At 39.0% G+C, this 19809-nt stretch overlaps 1 protein-coding gene across 1 annotated transcript; it reads right to left on the bottom strand.

The window, feature by feature from the left end:
- Positions 1-929: 929 nt before the first annotated feature.
- elovl6 (ELOVL fatty acid elongase 6) lies at positions 930-18760 on the bottom strand. The gene is made up of 4 exons (XM_053324154.1): positions 18552-18760; positions 3655-3786; positions 3364-3515; positions 930-1516 (listed from the first exon to the last, which is right to left on the bottom strand). Exons 1-4 carry the CDS (start codon positions 18632-18634, stop codon positions 1074-1076), a joined length of 810 nt encoding a protein of 269 aa, XP_053180129.1. The 5' UTR covers positions 18635-18760; the 3' UTR covers positions 930-1073.
- Positions 18761-19809: the final 1049 nt, after the last annotated feature.

Genomic DNA, 19809 nt, shown 5'->3' with positions numbered 1-19809 from the left:
GTTTGATTTTTTTTTTCTTTTGCTAAACATACATGTTTGTCCTCCATTTGATCTTTCAGTGTCCAACAAACTGGTTCTCCTCACTGGTAGGGACCCTTTAACACAGAGTAGTGTTTGGAAACCAATGGCAAGTCATTTTCCAAGTGTGGTCGGCAACTTCTGCAAGGTCATGACGAGTGGTGAAGCAGGGCACTGTCAGCATCTGTTTCCCATCATGCCCAGGAGCAGTGTGATCATTTGAGTCATGTTCCTCTAATCAATCATACTTTTTTTCAACTATACGCCCAGTCTAGATGAATTTCAGCCATACTGTAAACCGGTGATGTTAAACATGTCTACCTTGTCTTGATATGCATATTATATTAAGAAAGAGATAACCTAAGACCTGAGAAAATATCGCATTTTGCAATGTAAGTCACAGAAGATACAGTGCCGTTCACCCCATCAGTTCATGTCAACCACCAACACTCAGCAGCTTCACACACTCACCAGTGTCTTTAACCTCTTCTTTAACAGATCAAAACAAAACAACAAACACTGATGACAGACAGACAAAAACATACTCAGATGGCTCAAGTTAACGCTGACTCCATCCATCTTCATATGTACCAATTAATATCTTTTTTAATATCAAGTAAACATATGCACATGGCAGATGTAATTTTTTTTTTAATCTGGCGATTTTGTCCTTTTGTTATCTTTTAGGTTTTAAAAACTATTCATAGTGAATTCAAAAAGGGGCTTTTAAACTTCAGGTGGACAACTCGTGATGGCTTCTGATCATGGCGGCGCTGCTTCCCTTAATGGAGACGTAAACTCCATTGGGGCATTTTAGATCTGCACATTATTAGTAATGCTCAAGCACAAACACCAGCCATCTTCATGACCCTCCCCCCACCCCACCCCCACTCCCCCTGGCCTCTACAGACCCTCTCCATCATCCATCTTTCATTCCAACAACCCTTACCCAACCCTAACAGATTCTCTCAAGTCACTGGAACCTGCTCTCCATCCCCACCTCCCTTTTCTTTATAATCTCTCCCTTCTTCCCATACTAATGGCATTTTTGTTTTTTACTCGCTCTTCTTGGTGACAGCCGCAGCCGATGATTTGGACTTGCTGAAGTAGGCCTCGATGAAGAACTGGACAAAGAGCACAAAGTAGCTGAGGTACATGAGAGAGGACCACACAATGTTCTGCATGTGGGATGGACACTCCTGGCCCTGCTGCATCCATGAGTACACCAGGTAGTTAACCACACAACCCATCAGCATCTGGGTGATCTGGGTGAGTGTGATGAACATGGCGAAATTGCGCGACACCTTGAAGCCAGCCGCCCGCAAGGCGTAATAAGAGTACATGACGGCGTGGACCAAATAGTTCATGGTCATGAACCATCCGCCACCGGCCACCATGTCTTTATAGGAGTACCAAGAGTAGAGCAACACGGTGATGTGGTGATACCAGTGAAGGAAGATGAGCTTCTGTTTCCTCAGGACGATGAACAGAGTGTCACCTGGAGAAACAGGAACAGGAGAAAAGGAAAATCAGTTATCATTAAAAATGGCTGGCTATGATTCAAGTCGCTCTCAATTAAGCTTAAAAATGTTGGCTAAATAAACAATGTATAACCACAAAGCTCTTGGCACTGTTACCCCATTAGCAGAGTCAAACTGATCACCATTTCACCGCTGAGTGAGCGACTCAAGTGATGGGACATTAGTCATTCTCTCAGGCTTGACATAAAGAATGATGCATCTGCTGAATGCCAACCAATATTCCTGCTGCAAAATCAGCCTCTAAATGACAATACTAGAATAAAGATAGACATTTAGACCATAAAGGCTATAAAGAATAGACTACTACAGAAATAAATGCATTTGAAAAAAGTAAAAAAAGAACATTTTCCCCTAGAAATACCTGAAAAGTGAGGTAATCTAGATATTCAGTTTGAGGCTGTTCTAGGCTAGCAAGTGTCTTAAAGTCTGTTTATAGTTCAGCCCTAAAACAGTTCGGCTCGAGTAACATGTTTTTCTGCCACGGAGGAAATAAATGAATGAAGCTGGAAATTAGTCCAAAGGGTCTTCAAAACATCTCTACTGCAGAAACGGAATATGTAAATTTGCCAATTACCACCGTCACAGATAAAAAATAAAAATAAGAGTTCAAAAAGACAAACAGTGGGTCTTAAGCTAACTGCCAGATAAAATTATTTTTGACCACTTCCAAAATCCTGGTAGGAGAGTGTGTAGAGTATGTAACTTATAATCAGGGTTGCATTATATTTTTTTGGAACCAATTCTTTTTTAAAACATCTGAAATCTAAACTATTTTTTTGGTGATTAGCATGACGGTTTGAACGGCTTCACTAATTTGTGCAGCAAGGGAAAAAAAATCAATACTGCAGCATTTCTGCACAATCTTTAGTGGCAGCAAAAGCTATATTTACGGTCCCCATTTATTACCCATTATAATGATAATATTGAGCAGTGTTCAACATTAAGCCAATACAGCTATTATGGATGAAGACAGACTGTCAACCTATAAGAATGCATTATCAGTGATCTTATACTCAGTGGCTGTCAGGTAAAATATGTGAAAAGTACTTTAAAATCTAAATAACCATAATTATTGTGTCAGAGTTGCTGCTGTCTGTGAACTTGTTTTCCTTGCAATACCAGTAATTCAACTCCTTAATGCACTGTGTGTCATTTGTGACCTTACGCCTAAATACAGAGACATACCAAAGGCCTTTATGTATGTGTTCCTGCTTTATGACTATGTGCTTAGTCAGCAATCACAATTAATTTGTGATTCTGAGCCTTGTGAGTACAAAGTGACAGTCCAGTATCTGGTTTCCCGCCTACTCAGTCTCGATCCTGCTGGTCTGGACTACAACCAGACAGAGAAAACGAGGGCAAGAAGCATCTGCCATCTTCCATTCCAACTGAGCAGAACAACTGCTCTGGGTTTAAGCCTGGAGGTTATGCTCAAGCAACAAAAGGGACTATAAAGGCAGAAAAACTGGATATAAAAACCTCCAAGGTCAGGGAACACTTAAGTTAGGACGGACAATTATGAGATTCTTCAGTGGTAGATTAAGTGAGAAAATGTCTAAAATAGCACTGTAAATGTCTAGAAAATCTAATGTTATAGATGATAGATTTACATTGTTAGCATTTCCCTACATTAGAATAGTATTTTGTGTTTGTGTGTTAAATGCTGTCTCTATCTTCACTAAAATGCTGAAATGAAATACACTTTTTGTTGGCCGAAACATCATTTATTTGAACAAAGTGCTTTATGAGACACACCAATTAAACATAACCATAGGAGACATGCAATAGAAAGGTCAAGACTTACCCAGTTCTGGTGCTTTACTAAGTACAAAGGCATATGCCCAGAACTTGCTGACAGGCCCGTTGTAAAAGCTCTGGTCACAAACTGACTGTTTAAGCCCTTTCGTCATCAGGATGTACATCATGTAACTCCCAGTACGGATGGCACCAAATATACTGCATGGACAAAAAACAGTGCAGACATGACATAAATCATTGTAGTGGGAAATGTGTTGCTAGCAGTATGCATTTAATTAGGCTAGCAGTATGCATTTAATTAGTTAAATAATAACTGTATCTACTCTTCTTTTTTTACCTGAATACAGCAAGTGTGAGCGACCATAGCACCAGCGGTTTCCTCAGCTCAAACTTCTCCCTCTGTTTCATGACATGGCGGCCACCGAGGATACAGGCAGCGTAGAGTGCAGAAAAGAGAAAGGACTTCTTCCTGTTAGACAACAAAAGGAAAGAGATTGATTGGTTGGTTGGTTAATATTCACACAATCACACATACTACAACACTGGGAAGCTTGTTGTGAGCTGCTAAAACTGATTTTCAACCGAATAACAGCATAAATATGACAAAAATAGGGCAAGGCTTGTGCACAGAAAAAAATATCTTCAAAAAGATTAAGTTCTAAATCCACCATATAACTAGAGGCAGCATGTAAACCGCACTTCTGGGCCCACACAACCACACATTGAATGCACATCACAAACTGATGCTGTTACCTATCAGTATCCAAAAAAGGTAGACTTTTCCTTCATGTACTTTCCTCAATAACCTTTTCACAGTAGTTACTAAGGGACTTAGAAATCTTACAAAGTTAATGAAAGGCAGATGAAATAGATGTAACTGGCAACTCAGTCTCCTCCACAATGAAGTAAGCATTTGCAGGCTTCCGTGTTCATAACAGCATATATACGTAGTGTCATTTTAAACAAAAATGTACATTTCTCTACCTGCTCCTTTCCATTTTTTGTACAATTTACAAAGCATAAATTTCTGTACCGACTTCGTAGTTGGTGCCAGAATTTATGATTTAATGACTTGAGTCCAGCTCCAACTGTCGCTTAATGCTTAGCTTTCAGTTTACAGTTGTTGGTTCAACTGAGTCGCAACTCCCACCATTCATTGCCGCCTCTTTACCTTAAATGACTTATCAGAGATCACTGCCGTGCCACATTAAATGGAGGACTCGTGCCGAAGCACCACCTGGCCCAACTGGATCTGAAGACCAGTATTTCCCAGTACTCAGCACAATTAAAAAACACAGGTGGTCTGACTTGACAGACTGGATGCTGAGTAGGACCAACAGAAGATTGGGGCACGCTGCCTAGAACTAGTGCAGCTTTGTTCAAATCACTGTTTGGTCTATTGAACAGAGAGCAGAGTAATTGTTTATGGCGGCACTAGCCCAAAAAGTTAGGAAAAACTGAACTCATTACAACTGCAGACTCAATAAGCAACACAATAGGGCTGCTAAGTGGCCAAAACTAGAGATGTCTATAACTGTACTGTATGGTGGTGATTAAGAAACAATGCATAGTCAGTACTGCCCTCAGTAATTAAATAAATAAGTGAATCAGGTTTGCTCTGTGAGGACACTACAGAGGGGCCAGGAATGAGGCATTCTGGGACCTGCGGGTCTCGTAGACCTGGGTGAGTTGTGTACAAAACTAGCCCCAAGAGTCATGTTGCAGTTCATGATGTTGTTTTAGTGCTGATGTTTAGAGGTTATAGAGAAAGAACAAAATGATGTTGAAATAAAGGCTAAATTTGAATTAATTAGTGGAACTGACTGGAATGAACTATTCTATTAAAAACATTTTTTTTTCTACATGTTTTTTTATTTTGACTTTCATTGTAATTACCAAGGACACAATCATATTCTCAATGCCATGTGTATACCAACACACTATTCTGGTCAAAATATAAGCATAACACACACTAGAAACAAACATTTCTCACAGAACTGTCACATACTGGACCTGTACGCAGCAATACATCCTGCTCTGCTTTGCAGCCTCAGGACAGCAACAACAGCACTTTTTTTGCTGATCAGGTGTGAAAAATAGGCAAAAGAAACATTGCTGTGTGATACATTTTAGTATATTACACAGACAATATTTAGATTTTTAAACTATGTCACACAAACATTTCTTCTATCTGATGGAAATGTTTGAGGTCATAGACTGAAATATTAATGTTGATGCTGCCTATTTATTTTTGTTTTTCCACCATATTTTCTTATTGCAAAGAAAACGCTGTCAGGATGTGAAGCTGAAACTGTTCTGATCAAACAGTAACCTGACAGACAAGTTCATGAAGATGTGTCCCTCTTTGCAGAAACATTGTCAATTGTTTTCAACAGTGGACTTCATTGTGTGCGTCCATATGCCGAGGACGATGGATGCCATCTCTCTGTTCTTGCAGGAGGCCCACAAACTGATTTAGGCCACCTCCAGTGAACAAAGGACAAAGCAGTCCAGTGAAAGTCAAAAGGAGCTGCTTTCACAGAATGACAACAGGGTTGGACTGCAGAATGACATCACTGTTTCTCAACACAACACGAAGGAGGGGCGAACAGAACAACACACAAAACACAGTAGTCCACATAGTTGGCAGGGAGGATTGCAGAGGAGCAACAATCTCAGCATTCCCCCTTCTGTGTCGAGCTACAGGTCAAAGGTAACAATGATATACAGCCTAAGCTAAGCTTAGCAGCATGTAATATACCTTTTAATTCTAATGACATCCCACACAGATATGATATATGGCATTCACTTACACTGCTACAGACTGTGTATGATTCAATAACTAGATAGCTTATCAATAACAAGTGATTAAATGCAGAAGTCATTAATCAAGTAAAACTAGCAAACCTCCACTCATGCAGCTTTCCACACTCTAAATATGTGCTTACTTGGCCACGTTTCACATGAAATATTTGGACCATTGCTCAGACAAAGTAAGCAATAGGATGTCTGAAACCTTTACATACAGGAGACCTTTTGTCTTCACTAAACCTCTCAACTGATTGAACAATACCTGCTCATGAAATGTGCTGACTAAACAAATCTAGACTGATGTTTTAGAAGAAAACGTGCCTTCTTTATTTCTTTGTTTCTCACTTACTTATAAAACAGTACCTTGTATCTATGGTTGGAAGTGGGACTGAGACATTATGACTTACTTATTTAAAAAAATATCATAAAAGTAGCGTAACGTGATTACTTTGCTACTTCTGGATCACCTCAATACCTCAATTTAGAAGGCAACATGGGGAAACCAAGATTTTAGCATCAAACACGTGTCCTCTGCTCAGTGTATTTTTAAGGGAAAACTTGCTTTTCAGTAAGCACATTCAGGCAGCCTATGGATCTACAAATAAAGTGCACAACATATACATGTACATTATAGAGAACATTCTCAGGGAAAGCCTCTGATGAAAAAGTGCTTGGCACACTGGCTGTGTGAAGCTATCATACATAATATGTTGCAGCAGGGGAAGACCCCCACCAGGAATTTGTGCCCACTCTACCAGAGCTTTGCCCTCCTTCACAGCTCTTCTCAGAGGAATGAAAGTAGCAGACATATGTGCAACGGCATCATGAACTTCACCGTTTTCTTTTACTTGGTTCTATCTGCGTGATATGTCTGACTCATTCAATAGGAAACTTGCTCAGTAACCAGTGACACTCTGACACAGTCATTTCAGAGGAGAGATTGTGTGTGCAATGACAAATCTTTGGGACTGCCAGTGTGTAACTGTCCATGCCTACTCTCCCAAATTAAGTTCACTGTGTGTTAAGTGTGTGCATGCCTCCACGCGCCATATGGTGTCATCCTCTATTCAGACCACTGTTATGCTGGGCTTACACCAAACGTTTTTCACAGTCCCAGACTAAAGACTTACAGTCTTTGGTAAGTCTGCGACTGCGTTTCATACCAGTCTTTCCCTAGTCTTGGGCTTGTGATTATATCAAACGTGTTCGACATTATCGCAAGTCGCAGTGACGTAACACGATCAACCAATAGATTAGATATATATACAGTGTTTCTTCCATGTACATTCAGCAGCGGCGCACCGCTTCTACCTGGTCAGATCTCACAGTCAGCAGTAGGAGATGAGGAGAGCAGCAGGGGAATCTTTTGTATGGTAGCCTAATGATGGAAAAAGTAAAACTGACTACAAAAATGAACCATTATTATTATTTATTTTATTTACAGAAAATACCTAATTTTGTGTAGCATACATGTGTGTTATTTTGTTAAAGCTATCAGACATTAACATTTACAGTAGTTGTTTTGTTTAAATTATTATTTATAATTTAATATTACTTTAAAAACTCAGTTACTTCCCAGCAGTAACATGTTTGAGCACTTTTTTGCATTGTCAATTTAAAAAAGGAGGAAGAAATGGTGGAGCTGTGGGCTGAGCAGCCATGCCTCTTTGATATAAACCTCTGCACAGACAAGAGCAGCTGTAGCTAAAAGCTGATTCTCCTCCATTTTTGTAAAATGTCTGCTGTGCATGATGGGAAAAAATTGCATGGTGGGAAAAAAAAACCTAAAATAATCTAGTTGTAGTCTTGTAAATAGTGACCCTATAAGATTCACAGTCTTTGTAAAATCTAGTCTGAGACTAGTCTGGGACTAAAAACTCTAAACACTAGTCTTTAGATGTGAGCTGATAGTCTTTTAGAGTCTTTTCTAAATCTTTTCAAAGTCTTCTGCTTTGTGGGTAGCATTAGACATGGAATATTATGAAATTCTGGAAATAAATTTACCAAACAATTTCTTCACCAATGTGTTTGTGGTGTCTAGTAACACATATTAAAAGATTTAAATTCAACTCCTGTGGCAAAATCCATGACAGCTCCTGAAAGTTGGGTTTATCTCTGCCTTAAGTAGCTTGTTAGGGGTCAAACTAGGGGGTTTTCAGGATCCTGAATTGATTGCAATCATTTGTTTTGCACTAACCACCCCTTAGTGGAAAACGGCCACACCCACTTTTCCCGGTCATCGCAAACCTTTTTTTTTTTGGTTGGTATCGTTGTTATTATTATTATTATTATTATTATTATTATTATCATCATTATTATTATAATAATATATTGCTGGAATGTACTATCATCAGAGTAGCTTACTAGACACCTTTACAAACACATTAGTGAAGAAATTGTTTGGTAAGGAATTTATTCCCAGATTGGCCACATATATGATAATATTCCCTGACTATGTGGATTATTACTTCACTTCACTTTTTTTGTAGGTTATCATCCTTTATTTTAAAATATGTTTTAAACCTGCTGATAATCCCCATTTTTTACTAAATGTATTGTTATTCTGATTACATTTTTTCCAGGGATACACTTACCTTTTTTTATATCCTAATTACGTACTGATGTTCCAGAAATCTGTTACTCGTCAAGCCTATCTATGTACTTCTTGACTGTCTAGGTCATGCAGATGTCTTTATGAACAATGACCACTTGTACAGGGAGTATGAACACTCAACTGATATGAACTCGAAGTTTTTATCAAAACACACACTAATCAAGTAACACTGTTTTGGTTTAGAAATGTCTGTGCGATTTAAAAGAACAATCTCAACTAGTTGAAATAAACAACTACCCCAATGACTTTTGCAATGTACGATGCTTCAGTTCTAGCACAAAGTAATGGAAGAATGTCCGTCACTGTTTTATCGTTATCATGCGCAAGTACACTAAGCCAAAAGGTTAAGATGCGCATGGCCTAGTGCCGTATATTTAGAAGATAGATTACACTGAAAAAAGGATAAAGAAACCCAAGGGCATGGTCAAAGCTGACAACTTGGTTGAGGTGGTGGGGGAGGTGCGACCGCTGTTGTCTTTGCAAAGGCTGTGAAGTGCCAGCTGCAGCCAAGCTATGTCTTCAGTCACAAGAATCTATTTGAGACATCAGTGTGAATTCACATCATCCCCTCATGTCCCTGGTGCCTCTACAGCTCTGCTACTCAACCTGAGTACACACATTCACTCCAAAAATTATATAGAAGATATGTAGTTTATTAAAAGTTATATGTCTGACAGAATAATAGCTAATATGTAAGTGGCATAATTTAAAAAATATGCTTTATATTCTGCCCTTTAAAACTAACTTTCTATCTTTGGATTAGAATTTATAAACTCTCCACCTACTGGAATTTCAAGACAATGCCAAACCATTTCCCAAACTAGACAACCATATAAGAAAGTCACATAAGATAGGATTGTTAGTGTACTGGAGATTAAGTAGAAGATCACTTCTATAATTGGTATTACATTCTCATCTGTGGAGTTATAGAAGTTGAGGAAAGACAAAGATTATTAAATGTCACTTTAAATGCTTTGAACCCTAACCCTGTCTCTCAGACTCATATGAGTAACATCATTTTATATAAGTATAGAGAAAGATGAACTGAAAGGGCCATTACCTATGGCTGTAGTTATGGTTTACAGTGGCTATTTAAGAGTTATTTAACAAATAATAACAAAAATCTAGAGGCAAGAGATCAAACAGTGAATTGATCTGTTGAAATGTTAAGAGACAGAACAAACAGAACAGAAAGAATAAGTCAGTTAAATCTTCAAACAAAAAAAATATTTCAATACAAATGAAAAAACTAAACTAGAAACAGGGAAAACACACATTGGCAGGATAATATATTAGAAGGGTGTGGTAAAGCAGTGTGGAGGCTCGACTCTGCCGTTTGCCAGTGCGGGCCAAGACAGCACAAATGAAAAATCTACAACGTCAGAGCTCCTTTGGGGAGGATCAGGATGGAGCACTAACAAAACCAGCACAGATTTCTTGCTTGCTACATCGTTTGAAACTAGCTGCTTTTATCCAGCTGGGATGTTCCTCCAAGTAACAACAAGCAGCAGTAGCTTAATTCACTGCCTCACTTAAAAGTACATGTGTTATGCACCTGAATTTGTTTGGCCAACTGAAATAAAAGTACAATTTTATATCTGCACAGAGAATTCAGGAACACTACATAAATCAAGCAGGCCTATGTTGAAAAGGTGTCAAGTAAAAGATTTGTTCAAAATGAAACTATGAACTCAAAAGACCATTATTGAGATGATTTGCAAATAAAATCCATGTACCACAAGAGCTGCTCAGTGAGGCAGGTATGGTATCTCTGGCATCTCGCTCTCACATGTGGGCTTGTTATCACTGGGTGAGACGCTGGGTGGTGGCCCAGTTTAAGCATTGCCAAATTATACTGAACATCTGAGATATCCAAAAAAAAAGTGAAGAATGTTAAATTAAAAAGTCAACCAACCAAAACTCTGGTGGTGTTCTGTATCATTATTATAGCCCAATATATCAATATGAGGATTGCCCTTCACATGTTGTTAAGCTAGAAAAAGGTCTGCTTATTCTAACTTTAAACAGGCCAGCTGAGAAAAGGCACAAAACCTATAGACATTTGTTCAGCAGACTGAAACAGGTATAGACTTTAGCTTTAAGGACTGTAAATCACTACAGAGGTGTGCACTTTATGCTTGAGGTATTAAGTGGTCCACGTGCTTGCATGTACCCTATATAGTACAGTACAGTACAAAATATAATAAGGATCCTGATCCCATAGCCCCTCCCCTTTCCCCCACCCCACTGACAGTGTTGTACAAAGCTGCTGGATAACCTGCTGTGGAACTTGGATCTGTATTAGCTGGTCCAGGAGATTTCAACCGTTACGTAATCCTGAGTTTGCAGTCTGAGGATGAGTCTGCACGCCTGTGTCAGAGAGCTGGTGTCTAACTGTCTGACCAAATACAACTATACATAACTAATATATGTGTATGTTTAAGTACACACACACACACATCGTTTTGTTCAGGGTATGTAACCCTAGCACTGTTTATCTGTATCTGAGACAGTCGAGAGGCAATGAGTGCACCAACACGTAGGATGAGCAACAAACCATTAAGACCAAGAGATACTGCCAAAGACCTGGCTATTGAAAAATAATCTGTCATCCAGGAAGATCTCAGATATAATCCAGTTAGTAACGGACCCACCAGTCCTAGTTACAAAAGGATATTTAAAATGACCAGGCCTGTAAGACACTGTTACTCGCTGGTGTATGTTGTTCTCCATCTGATGACCCACAAGAAAGAACTATTTATTGATTAATGAAATAGAAGAGGACTTTTGCTGAGTGGTAATCATTTCAGCCTGTTAAGTACTTAAGAACATATTGAGTCATGCTTATTTTAAGCAGCAAGACAAATGGCTTGGAGGAAGCTTGTATTGCATAGAACCAAATCACTATAAGCCACTATAAGCACAATGGCACACACATTTTACCAAATTCTTACACCTGTATCATGCTCTAGTAGACTACATATTCATTTTACTAAAAACCTATTTTCACTACAGCTTACAGAAAGGCAGTAACGACAGGCTTCCTTTCAGACAATCCTGTCACAGAAAATGTGTGTCCATACCTAAAGGCTTTGGATCAAACTGTTGCCTTCTTTCTGTCCAACCAACACAACATCAGTGTGATGCTGAGGAAATTTGGAAGGATGTACATCTTTTGTTGAATGGGAACCATGAAACTCAAATGCAATGTGACATCATTTGTCTGATTTTGACATTGTGGAAGAACACATTTTGGCACTGTACTGGCTGTATATGACTAGATGTGGATTGAAATAATGTGCTAAGAAAAGCTGCCATTAAACAGGAGAAGAAAAAGACTGCTGACGAGTGTAAACAAAGTTAGTTTCAAGGTATTCCAGTATCGGCCATGGACAATTTAACCCCTATCTGCCACTAGTGGATATACTGTTAAAGCCTGCAGGTACACAGACAGTTTGCCGGCCAGTATAATGTTAATATCAAAGTCATTCAAATGATTTAGTGGCTAGGCGTGGTCAAGGATAATCCATGAAGACTAACACAGGGTGGGTCAAATCCATGTCTAGATTTTATCAGGATCCATGCTGTCAAATGTATGTCTCCTGTATGAAAAAGGTTGTTACCAAACTGTTGAAAGGGACAACAGATTTACTGTATGCATGTCTTTTCACTGACATGCACCATAACTTAATTCAAAAGAAATAACTGCACAATGAACTGCTCTTTACATTGCCCGCATCTGTGTTCTTTCCTCACAGATTGATGAGATCTGAAAGTGACACCAAAGTGCAGCAATACCCCAGGCAGACCTTAATTCCTAAAGAGCCAGCCCACATCTTCATCTCTGCCCTGACCAGTCATGAGCAGAACAGCCTAACAAAACATTAAGCCTGGGGTGGACTCTAGGTTAACATAGTCAGGACTGATTAGTATCACCATTTGCTGGCAGTAGCATTCACAACCACGACTTTGTAGATTTAACTGTATGACCATCAAGAGGAAACACATTTTCTGGATTGAATTAAACCAGGAAATCATTTATTTTCTTCAAATTAACTAGTAAATGGGTTGGCTTTCTTGTCACATTTGATTTAGCCCACAACTAAATATCTTTTCAGTAACTGGTATGGTAGGCCGTGTATTAAGTTCAGGTCACATGAAATACTATAAAATACAAACAGAGGGTAGCTACCATGGTTTTAAAATATAGCTGTATCCTAAGTACCCCAGTTTGAGAATTGCAAACTCAATTCTTCAATAAACATTTTAAAATGCCTGCTCTGAATCTATAACCTTTCCTGTACCTTCTGCATTGTGGCTTTGTTTCACTTTCACAACAGCTTGATTCCTTAAGTGAGAAAAATCTAATGACCATGATACCAAGTGTACTAAATTGAAGACAGGTGTCTCTTTAGGTTCTTATCCACCTAATAGCGAGACAACTGGCTGGAGTGCTCGTGGACTGAATTAGTAACATGAGTCTTGGAAGGAAGAGACTGATCTCCAAACTGATCAAATCACACAGGAACCTGACCTTGAAGAATAGTAAATGAGCCCAACTTCTAGATCAAAAAGCTAATCATTAGCTTTGTGTGTTGAAAGCAACAACAACACTATATTTAGAACAAAGCAACATTATTGAACCTCTCATAAAATCTACAAAGACAATAAATTACTTATAGCATTATTTTACCCTATAATCATATTTCCAATGGTAAAAAGAGAAGAGCATGCGATTTATATAATTAGTAGGAATTAACAAAAACAAAACAGGCCACAACAAAGAACACATTGTTCAGTCTCACTCCGGTGTTCAAGGGCTCTAACCGTCCTTGTTATCAGTCCGGGGCAAAACCACCAGAGATCCATCAAAAGTACAAAGACCTGCGGGGATGCGATCTACCCCAGAGGCTTTTCAAAAACAGAAAACACAGATTCCAAGCAACCTGCATGGTAATGAGGAATGATGACGTCTGTGGGAGTACAGAGTGAGTCAGCACATTGAAAATGTGTGTATGAAAGAGGGTGACAGCTTTCTTTTGGATAGTAAGACCACGCTGCAAAACACAGCAATCTTAAAATAGCACAGAATCAAATCAAATTCATTACTATGGAGGAAATAAACAAACACACCTACACAATGTCAATACTGACTCTGAATGACATACATAATCCTCAACTGTATATTACACAATGACCTGGTATTAGATTATTTTCATTTGATTACTTTGCATCACATCAGATGGAGCAATCTGTCTGTTCAATTATATGCTATGAGTTCTGTTGTGATTTCTCGTTGCGTTTGCGTTGATTTGAAATAAAATACAGTCTAGATTCAATGTGCACACACTGAAATTCACACATGGCATTTGATCTAATATAAAATAAAATATTTATTTAGAAAAGTGGTTAGGACACATATGTTAAACAAACTCATCAGTTCAGAAATCAATATCTTACTAATTAAAACGCACTATGGTGTATAGTGATACACAAGCACAAGAATCGAACCAAAACATCAGTGCACATCCTTAAGTTGTTCACTGTCATACTAAAACTGTGATGCTAAATATCCAAGCAAGCTATTTTAGTCCTATTCCCTACTCTATCTGATCTGCCAGTCTTTCTTTGATCAGTGCTACAGTTCAGGGACATGTTGAACAGATCAACTTGGACAAGAGTGCTGAGGGTTTTAGAGAGTGTGACAGAAAAGAGTCATTGGTATTAATATCCCCAAGCTGACGTGCCACTTTTGCTCTGAAATGTACCGACAGCACCCAGACTTGGCACTTTGATTCTCAGGTCCCAGTTTCAGCGTGATGCTAACGCTCCTGAAATAACAGGAAAGGGTTGACAACAGCAATATGTGAAGTTCAGGATGTTTTCCCCTTACTTGCCTTTTTTGCATACAGAAACTGCTAGTGTTATTTCCAGAATGGTTATTGATGATTTTGGGTTGGCAGATCATAAGTCATCAGCAATGCCAAGTCCAGAATAATACTCTACTCTTAAACTATCACAAGAGTTCATGGTGTAATACTTTCTGCTGGTTGTGAATATCTGAGTGGGACTTTCCAGTATGTGTTACTCTAATCCAGGTTGAGTAGGCAGCTGGGAGTAACAACAACAAATGTTTTGGTGCCTGTGTACTGTTTATTATAAGAGGGAAAGCAGATGATACTGATGTCTAGCCCTTCCTCTTCCTAGCCTTATTACAAATACTTGATTAATGGTCCTTGTTTCACAATGCTGAGCTGTCTGCTGCCAGTCTCAAGGGATCAGATCTGTGTACCAGTCTCCATTCATCTCTGCAAAACAATGACATGTAGTCACAGTGTACATTGTCACAGTATCCATTTAGAAAAGCATGGACTGCTTTGGCTATGATTCAAAACTGGTCAAAAACATATTTCCAAAATACCAATACCTAACTAATCTTGCTCCCTGAAATATGAAGTTTTTCTCCTCCATTTGAAAAGACTTTGACAAGATTAAACAGATTTCAGCAATGACCCAATAAAATCATTTGACCCTTGCTAAAAATTACAAATCTACAGTCACATTATTCACCTAGAAACTGAAAGATGAGATTTCACAATGCAATTTCTGAATTCAAATCAACAGATACCTCCCACTTTAAGACCTTCCATGACCAAATGGACTCACAAGTTAGACTTCGTACAAATAAGATGGAAATGTCTTCATTTAAATATACTAGAAATGCATCTTACATTTAGGGCTTGAACAGATTTCCTGATGGGCCGTTGCTAACAACAGGAATCTTAATCCCTGGTCATTAAATTACAGGTAAAACCTGCTGCCAACCGCATAGTTTCAGCTTGAAAATTCGTGATTGACAGTTTCTGTCAGGAATCTTACTCTCTGGTGGTTAAATTACCAGTAAAACCTGCTGCAAACTGCATTGTTGCGTCAACTTGGAAATTATTTTGTCACCCATGGGTGTGTTCAGGTGAAAAAACACCTGACAATGGCTGGGACTGTCGAGCATGCCATTCTTACCACACATTTCTCATCAGTGAGGTAAAACACCTGCAGTGACATGACCAAGTGGGGTGGTTTCAGCATCATGCTTAAAATGTTTAAACCTGCTGAGCGATGTTCCTGAAAGCAAAGGTCGGACATGGCCTACATCGAAGCATGTGTTGTTTACAACACGATAGACTACTCGCTTTAAGAAGTATGTCTATATTTAATAAAGACAGTGGCAATATAGTAAAACACAATCACTGTGCAAAAGCAACTCCAATTTAACATGACACAGTATTTCATCTCATCGAATCAGCAAATATCAGTACATACAGCTCAGGGAAAAATAAATTCAACTAGATTGTTCTTCACCATTCAAACAAATGATCCACACAACACAGTGCCAAGAATGATAAGATAAGTTTGTGGCAGCATAAGTTGGTAGTAAATTAAGTTGTATGTTGCTTTAGAAATATTCGGTTTCCTTTCTTATTAAAATAATGCCATAAACTGAACTAACACTGAAATGTATAAACAGAATAACAACATATTATATCTTAACACCTAACGCCAGTCCTACGCTACCCTTTGTTATCGAAAAACTACTTTAACGCACATTTACACTTGGCTAAGTTGATTTCAACATCTAGTAGATTTACTACATGCCTTACCCCAGATGGCATAAATGAATAAAACTGTGCTGTACAAGTCTGTGAATAAAGCCACTGCATGGTAAAAATAAATAAATATTGCCGATGATTTTTAAGTGTCCTACTGAACTGACAAATAAACAACAGATTTATTTTGTATATTATATTGTATACTGTCTATCTTACATAACATATACATTCAAACCAGTTTGCTTGTGTATTTTCTTTCTCCATCTCACCCTCAAGTCATAAAAACACATCACACTCAGTCAAATGCTCACTGTACAACATATCTGCAATAAACAACCTATCCAATCCTATTTTCTGCAGTTGTTGCCCTTATCAGCCATGTGCACTGGCCCAGTCTGACATGTTCCACTACAGGAGCAGCGAAGAGAAGTCAGCACAGATCAGCTGCAACGGGATTGGCCAATACTCTGTCAGCAGACATCAGATGATGAACGTTATTGGTCGGTTGTCAGTACCAGGGTATGGACAGCTCCTACACATTGCTCCCATGCACACTCTCTCTTTCTCTCTCTCTCTCCCCCTCACACACACACACACACAGTTTCATTTCAATGAATGAGAACCAAACTATTTAGAGACTGCCTCTGCTGTGTGTGTTCTCTGCAACCCAAAATTGTGTTAAAAATATGTTTCTAAATGCGTTTATACAAGGCAGTTCAAACAGATGAAACCAGATGAATGCCTCTTGCTCACTGTGTAGTGTTTTTTTTTTTACAAACCCAGCACCACTGAATGCTTAATGAAGCCCATGCTAAACTTACACATGACTCATTTGGTTTTGCTCGGAACCATTTCTTGCTGGCAGGAACCTGGCCATAAAATGACTCTTCAGGGAGTTCATGCAAGCAAAAAAAAAAAAAAAAAAAACAGATAGTGGGATGGCACTACACATGACCTACATATGAAATGGATGAATGCACACATACATGAAACAATGTTTTTTTTAACCTTAGTAACAACACTGAGTCTGTGAGTCAGTCTTGGTTACTGTTGCCGCTTGTGAGACACAGCCCTGGGCAAACAATGACAGGTGAATGTCTTAAATCATGGGTGACAGTCATTTCAAGTATGCTTTATGAAATGCAGTTCAACCTAAAACGTCAGAGGTAATCACAGGTTATTAAATCATCAACAGATTCACTTCCTTCTCTTCTCACTTCCTATGAAGAGACACACGAATGGTACAAAATACTACAACCTCGTGGTAACTAATACAGCATGAATACTGCAACATTCTTAGGATTTTATGGTACTATACACACACAGAGCTTAATCAGGAATGTGTATTCTATTTGATGTGACACAACACACAACATAAAAGCTCTGCCATAAATTCTACTTTTCTAAGCATATAAGTTGTTTTTGTTGACATAGAAAGGTGATACTTGTACTTCATGTCTATTATTGAGGTTGTAGTGGGCGTATGTTAATGGGGAGGCAAAATATTAAGTACATTTTTCAATATAATGCATACTAAAGTGCTCCAGATGCCAATTACAGTGGTTTACTCTTACTGAATTAGCTGTGAGATAGGCTATGAGATGGCTGGTGGGTGGGAGGGGGGGGGTATAGTGTGTCAGTCTGAGGCCAGGCTCGGTTCAATAAGCTATTGGGCCAGTGGCTGTCTACATGGATGAGGCAGCTGGAGCCATGGATGACCTTTATAACACAGTATCGCGGTAACTGATGCCGAGTGAATAAATCGCAGGGAAATCGAGGACAAATCCTATCAGAGTCAAAGACGGATAATGCAGCAGTGAGAGTGCGGTTAGTGTTCAATTAGTTCAGACAGGCTGAAGTGTGACAAGGGGGGCATAGCATACGCACGCGGCTCAATCAAGGCCTTGCGTGAAATGTGTTCATTTTATGAAGCACAAGCAGCAATTGGCGGATGATGACAGAGAGGCTGATATAACAGGACACGGCGAGGTTTTAATCCCGATGAACGAGGCTGATGCATGTGCGCCGTTAAGTTACAGCCTCCAATTGAGCGCGTAACGTTACACACACACACACATATATATACAAACAAACACACACACACACACACACGGCGTTGAATCTGTACTGAAAATGGTTTAGTGTTGAATTTGTTAGAAAAACGGGGCGCTGACATTACATGGCAGCCGTAGCCGTCCTTACCAGTTCTCCTGCATCCATCGTATGGCTTCGTCCTCATTGAACTGTCTCTCGAATTCGTACTCTTGCAGAGCTAGCACCGACATGCTCGCTGCGCTGTGTTGCTTTTCACTCCGCTGAAAACAAAACGAGACTCGGCCGAGGTGTTTGTGTTTTTTTTTAGTCTGTTTCCTCGCAGCCCTCGACTCGCATCGCTCGTGCTGCTGTCAGGACCTCGCGGTTGTGCGCGAGCAGCTTGGCAGTCGGCACCTTCCTCCTCTAAGCGAGCCTACGCCCTCTTCCTCAGGAGGGTGCGCCCCGGGTCCTAACGCCGTCGGATTGGCTCTTGTCTGTAATAAGGGTGTATGTTATTTTGTGTGGAGCAATATGTCTCAGTGGCCTGTGGAGGCTAAGAAAAATGCAAACCAGCCCAAGCTTCACATTAGACAAGGAAAATGTTAAAAAAATATATTAATTCATATAAAGGAAGTATAATATAAACATATACATATAATGGGATTACATTTGAGTCCTCTCCCTAATGGTGACTGTGCAACGTGAGCCATCATTATTATATTAATAACAATTCAAAACAAGGAAAGGATTACTTGCTTTGTCCATGTCAGATCAGTTGGGTGTGCAGTTTTTCTCATATAAATGATAAGTTAATTTCACTCTGCATTATAAACACTTCACATCAATCCAGAACATTGAACTTTGAATCAGTTGATTTTTATGAATGTTCTGAAACAAAGTGCTGAAGTATATCAGTTATTTAAATGGTTGGGGTCCTCCTAAACTTAATGAATTAATTAACATTTGCATGAACCAAATCCTAATCTAACATTCACACTTCCCTGTTTAAAAAAAAAAGCTACACAGTGAACAATCAGTATACAGAGTATAAAAATATGAAAGCCTTACCTTTGACAGCTAAGTAGCTAATGCCTGTATCGTAGCTTTCTTTTAGTGGCTATTGTGATTTATTATTTGCGAAAAAAAATATGTTAGTCTGAAACTGTTCTAGCAGAAGGTTTTGGATAGGATTTGAAAAGCTTCTATTAAAACACAAACACAATACATAAAATCAAATGCAATTTTCAACCAACTACTGAGGCTCTGAAAACTGCTGTCATCAAGCTACTCTTGCTCTGAAGTGTACCGACAGCACCCAGACTTGGCACTTTGATTCTCAGGTCCCAGTTGCAGCGTGATGCTAACGCTCCTGAAATAACAGGAAAGGGTTGACAACAGCAATATGTGAAGTTCAGGATGTTTTCCC

This window comes from Scomber japonicus, chromosome 8 (genome assembly GCF_027409825.1).
Source record: "Scomber japonicus isolate fScoJap1 chromosome 8, fScoJap1.pri, whole genome shotgun sequence".
In the NCBI taxonomy this organism is placed as follows: Eukaryota; Metazoa; Chordata; class Actinopteri; order Scombriformes; family Scombridae; genus Scomber; species Scomber japonicus.
Note: the sequence above shows the minus strand (reverse complement) of the source record. Positions and strands in the feature narration are given on the sequence as shown.